The sequence below is a fragment of the Bidens hawaiensis genome, unplaced genomic scaffold (genome assembly GCF_021521415.1).
Source record: "Bidens hawaiensis isolate Kalapana, Puna unplaced genomic scaffold, B.hawaiensis_p1.1 tig00028610_1, whole genome shotgun sequence".
NCBI lineage: Eukaryota > Viridiplantae > Streptophyta > Magnoliopsida > Asterales > Asteraceae > Bidens > Bidens hawaiensis.
In genome coordinates this window covers 60197-65443 of record NW_027494690.1, presented here as the reverse complement: position 1 = coordinate 65443, position 5247 = coordinate 60197, and the positions used below count along the sequence as shown (strand labels likewise).

The following is a 5247-nucleotide window of genomic DNA, read 5'->3' as shown; positions in this document are numbered from 1 at the left end:
CCGGCGGAAGTGCTGTACGCTCCAGACGAACTAGTTTTAGTCCGTTTCGGCCCTACTTCCGCATCAAGGTCCGGCGCCACCAGCTCAACCCACTTAGAACACCTTCTCAACCTCTCCCACACCTTTACATCGTCCCACGTCTTCACCGTCCCATACCTCCGCAGGCACTCCTGCTTCCACTCTTCGAGAGTGAAATTATAAACCGCCAAATCGTCACTGCCACTTGGTCTCATACGACCGGCGTTCCTGTTGAACAGATTAGTAAACAAGCCGACAAATTTTCTGATTTCGGTCCACCGACCCGAAATCATATCGGCGTTCCGCTCTGTACTCCCAACGAGCGAATAGAACGTCTCCCTAACCTTTGTCCAAAAGACCTTGCTCTTTTGGTAGTCCGCTGCAAAATGCATAAATAAATTTGTAAGTCATTTAACTTTTTTATTTAACTTTTTTATTAAAAATCATTTTTAAAAACGTTAAAACAATTACCGCAACGCCGATCCTCAAAAATGACTATCCAAGCCCGACACAGGGCTTCCTTCTCATCCGATGACCACGGAGTGGTTTTCCGTTTCGTCCTTCCAGTCGAAGCCGAACCCGACCCGTCCGTTGCAACTTGTTTTTTCCGGTGGACGCGTCTTCCTTGTCCCGCAGCTTCACCTTCTGGTTCTTGTGTCTCCGGAACAACAAAGTTAGGAGACGGTTGTATGTTGGATGGTTGAAAGCCGGATGATTGTTGCGACCCCGAATAAAACATCGGTTGGTCCGGTGCCAACCATAAATCGTCGTAACTGTAATCTGAATCTAGGTTTGGGTACCAATTTCCAGCCATGTTTTTAAAAAAAGGTTTGGAAGATGGGGTGATTTTGGGTTTTTTTGAGGTTGTGGTAAGTATTTTATGTGATTTTGGGTGTGGTATGTGATATTGGGTTGATATTGGTTTATATAGAGAAAAATTTTTTTTTTTTAATAAACTTAAAGAGCCAACGGCTCTATTTATTAAAGCCCCAACGGCTCTGCACGCATTCCCAAGCCACTTTACGCCCATTTTCAGCCGTGACTGGCCTTGCGCCTGCCTTGGTCTGCGTGCTCGCGCCCCTCTCGCGCCCCTCTCGCGCCTCGGTGGTGTGGTGCTCGCGCCCCGGGGCGCGAGCGGATGGGCTCACGCGCCCCCTCTCGCGCTCCACACCCCTCAGCCTAATGAGTTGAAAGTACTGGTCAAAGTGAATTTGTTTATGGGAAACATATCAAAATAAAACTTGAACAACCTTTTTATAAAAACATACATTCAAATTTAATCCACATCTTTCTAAACATTCACTTTTTAGCCCAACTAGTGCACGCTACGTCAAGCTAAGGGCTAAGGCAGAGAGCGACACGTGTCACTGGCTTAGCCTGTGGATTAAATTTAGCCTATGCTTTTAAATTTTATCGATTCACTCTGGCTTAGCCTGTGGATTAAATTTAGCCTATGCTTTTAAATTTTATCGATTCACTCGTTGTAATATCCCATTTCACATGTTATGCACCTTTTATAGAACTTTTCCTTAAAAAAAACATCATGGACCGAAATGAGATTTAATTTAACCAACAAAATTTCCAGTTCCTCATAAATTGCTGCAGTAAGAATTAAAAAACTTACTGCAATGTACGCTAAACAAATCAAGAAACCAACCAACCATTGTACGGCAAAAGCGACTAGCTAAAAAATGCGCATAGAGCAAACAGTTTTTTGTTTTGTAACGGAAGACTGTGAAGCAAATTCTACTCTGTTATTGACAAAAAAAACTCGTTAAACAAAAACAAGAAGATTGAAATCTAAAAAAAATTACAAAAATTAAAAAACACCAAATTTGTGTGTTTTCAACTGTATTTACAATTATATTACCTTGAATATTGAAATCCTTGGATCGAAAACTCACTGACTTTATTCGAGCACAGACCAGCTTTTCTTCCAAACTAGTTTTGATACACCAAAAACCGAACAATACAACACATTAATAATATAAAGTTGGATTCACCATTTTAATGAACTTTTACATGATATAAAGTTGGATTCACCATTATTATTATAATCAAGACCTTTCAACATCAAGAATCTCTAAACAGCTTTAAACCAGATATTGAGAAACAATGATTAACAAATTACTTTAATCATTTAACAGTAAAACCATCCACATCACCCCTCTCCCAAATCCAATACAGAAAACATAAAGGATTATGCAGACTTTTACACAAAAGAATAACAAAAAAAGCAATAGAATTTGTCAATGCCACACACATTCATGTTTTATTCAACTGGTTTATACAGCTTCACCACCATCTTCCTATACTCTGCAAACATCATAATAATAATAATAATTTCTGTATTCAATAATAACACATGGTGATAATAATAAAACTTTCAATCAATGATGTTATATAAGATTAATACACCGACCTTCTTGATTACTCCAAAGCGCTGCTGCTTGCGTGTTCAGTGGCGAACTTGTGTTCGGTTCTGCAATTACAAAAATTAATTAATAAATAACAAATCAAATACTTAATTTTAACTTTCAAAAATAAATAAATTAATAAATTAATCATACCTCCAAGAAGACTTTGAATGGAAATCAAAACACTTCTCACATCATAAGCAGATGACCATTTGTCCTGAAATTCATCTTCATCGGTTTTATATATATCTCAAAAAAAAAAAAAAAACACAAACTACCACAAGCATGTTAAAACCGATGCGCACCTGCAGAATATCCAAACATATGTTTCCGAAAACATCGACATTAGGATGGAAGCAACCCGTCTCAAACTTGATCTTTGGAGGCTTGATCGGGTATTCGTTTGGGAATATGAGTGAGAGTTTGTATTCGGTTCCTTCGAAGACCGTGTCTTTGCTCCCGCAAATCGTTCCTCTCCATGAAAAGATGTTGTCGTCTACCGGAAACGCAGATATCCCAGATTCACCACTCATCTGTAATAATAATAATGATAATATCATGATATATATAAACACAGATGATTGAATAATGTGAATTTGAAGATATGTGTTTCGACTAACTTACCATTAGATCCATCAGTTCAGACTGCAATCTGTTGGAATGAAACATAACAACAAATAATTAATATTAATATCAAGAACCAATTTGAAACCCTTAACTTACTAAGGGTGTGTGTGGTGCGGTTTTGGCTAAAACCGAACCAAAAACCAATTTTTTTTGTTTTTTGATCTTTCAAAAAACCAATCGGTTTCAGTCTTCGGGTTTGATTTGGTTTTGCATTAAAGATAAAAAATCATAAACTCAATAACATTTAGTCATCAGCAGGTTCGGTTTTAATGGTTAAGGTTTAATTCGGTTCAGTAATTACGTTTTTTTTTATTTCGGTTCGATTTTTTGTTTTTTTCAAAAAACACAAAACCAAACCAAAACCAATATTTCGGTTTTTACAAAAGTTCAAAACCGAACGTCATTTTCTAATTCGGTTTGGTTTATTTGATTTTGGTTCGGTTTCGTGCACAACTTGAAGCAATTAAACAGAAAACCCTAAATTCAAAACCCCCAAAATCAATCATCTTTCGGCGAATCAAATTAATTGAATTAAAACAGAACTTAGAAAGAAAAAAAAACCCACAAATTCAGACATCCAATTCAACAAAAACAATCAAAAGTATAACAATTTGAAGCGATTAAACACAAAACCCTAAATTTATATCTCCCCCCCCCCCCAATCAATGAAATTGATCGAATTAAATCATAAATTAGCAAGAAAAACCACAAATTCAGACACCCAATTCACAAAAACAATCAAAAGTATACAATTTGAAGCAATTGAACAGAAACCCCTAAAATCAAGAAACCCTAAATTTTAGAAACCTAATTGAGATCCCAAAATCAGTCAATTCATATCTAATTAAAACAGAATTTAGAAAGAAAAACCCCAAATTCGGACACCCAATTCAACAAAACAATCAAAAGTTTATACAATTTGAAGCAATTGAACAGAAACCCCTAAAATCAAGAAACCCTAAATTTTAGAAACCTAATTGAGATCCCAAAATCAGTCAATTCATATCTAATTAAAACAGAATTTAGAAAGAAAAACCCCAAATTCGGACACCCAATTCAACAAAACAATCAAAAGTTTATACAATTTGAAGCAATTGAACAGAAACCCCTAAACTAAGATCGAATTAAAACAGAAAGTAGGAAGAAAAAACAAACCTTTTAAGGACCGATTGAGTATCGACGGGTATAGCAATTGGAACGGATTGTTTTGATGCGTTAGCGGGTGCGGTTTGTCGGGTGTTGGTACTGTGATTGTTCATCGTGGCCATATCGAAAACCGTAATCGATTGAATTAGAATTAAAATCAGAAGAAGAAGACTATTTGATTGATTTGATTATTGTATCTTCTTCTTCTAATAATAATATTGAGTTGTTGTTAGGGTTTTGAGTTTGAGTTTAAATAGTAAATTGTTGAGGATTTGGACGTTGAGATTTGAAGTCGCCTCTAACGGCTACTTTTCTTTAACTTACATTTTGACTTGGGTTAGAGCATTCCCCGTCATCCCTTAAAATTATGTGAGGAGGATTTGTAAATTATAGGGTAGAGTTTATGAGTGGTTGTGAGTGTAAATTATAGGGTGTAGAGAGAAAAGTTAGTGATTTTTTGTAAATTTGGGGAAAATGTAGTGATTTTTTTTGTAAATTATAAGGTGGAGAGAGAAAACTGTAATAAAAAATGTATAAAAAATATTATTTAATTGAACAGGAGAGAGAAATGTAGTATTTTTTAGTGTAATTATATGATATATATGGATTAGGGATAGGGAACGGGATGAGAATGCTCTAAACACACACCAGGTAGGTTAGAGGTGGGCAAATAAGCCGGTTAATCGAATCGATCTAAAAACCGAGCCGACCTGAAAATCGAACCGAAACCGAACTAGTTTGAAACCGATTAAAACCGTAGGTTCAGAACCGGTTTGTAATTTTCTCCACCAAAATAGGTTTCAAACCGGTTAACCGAACCGAAACCGCCAAAACCGGGCAAATACCAGTCAAAACTGGAACATATCGTAACATTGTAAGAAACTGGTTTTAACCCGAACCGAAACCGATTATCAACCGATTTTAACTTTTGTTGACGAAACCGAACCGGTTTCAATTCAAACCGATTTTGAGTTTTAAACCGGTTTGTGCACCTCTAAGGTAGGTAATTCAAACACCAGGAGAGCCTATACGACTCGTA

General features: G+C 36.5%; 1 protein-coding gene across 1 annotated transcript; it reads right to left on the bottom strand.

The window, feature by feature from the left end:
* Window positions 1-2276: 2276 nt before the first annotated feature.
* Window positions 2277-4387, bottom strand: LOC143577457 (ubiquitin-conjugating enzyme E2 20-like). Its single transcript, XM_077061285.1, has 6 exons — window positions 4218-4387; window positions 3060-3087; window positions 2741-2968; window positions 2589-2652; window positions 2441-2500; window positions 2277-2334 (listed from the first exon to the last, which is right to left on the bottom strand). Exons 1-6 carry the CDS (start codon window positions 4328-4330, stop codon window positions 2291-2293), a joined length of 537 nt encoding a protein of 178 aa, XP_076917400.1. The 5' UTR covers window positions 4331-4387; the 3' UTR covers window positions 2277-2290.
* Between the last annotated feature and the right edge of the window lie 860 nt (window positions 4388-5247).

Bases quoted from the DNA above. Each gene is read 5' to 3' on its own strand.
- LOC143577457 (XM_077061285.1), bottom strand. From the start codon at position 4,330: ATGGCCACGATGAACAATCACAGTACCAACACCCGACAAACCGCACCC. The intron at 2,969-3,059 runs GTAAGTTAGTCG...TTATTATTACAG, and splicing joins CTGAACTGATGGATCTAATG to ATGAGTGGTGAATCTGGGAT. The intron at 2,653-2,740 runs GTGCGCATCGGT...GATGAATTTCAG, and splicing joins TATGTTTGGATATTCTGCAG to GACAAATGGTCATCTGCTTA.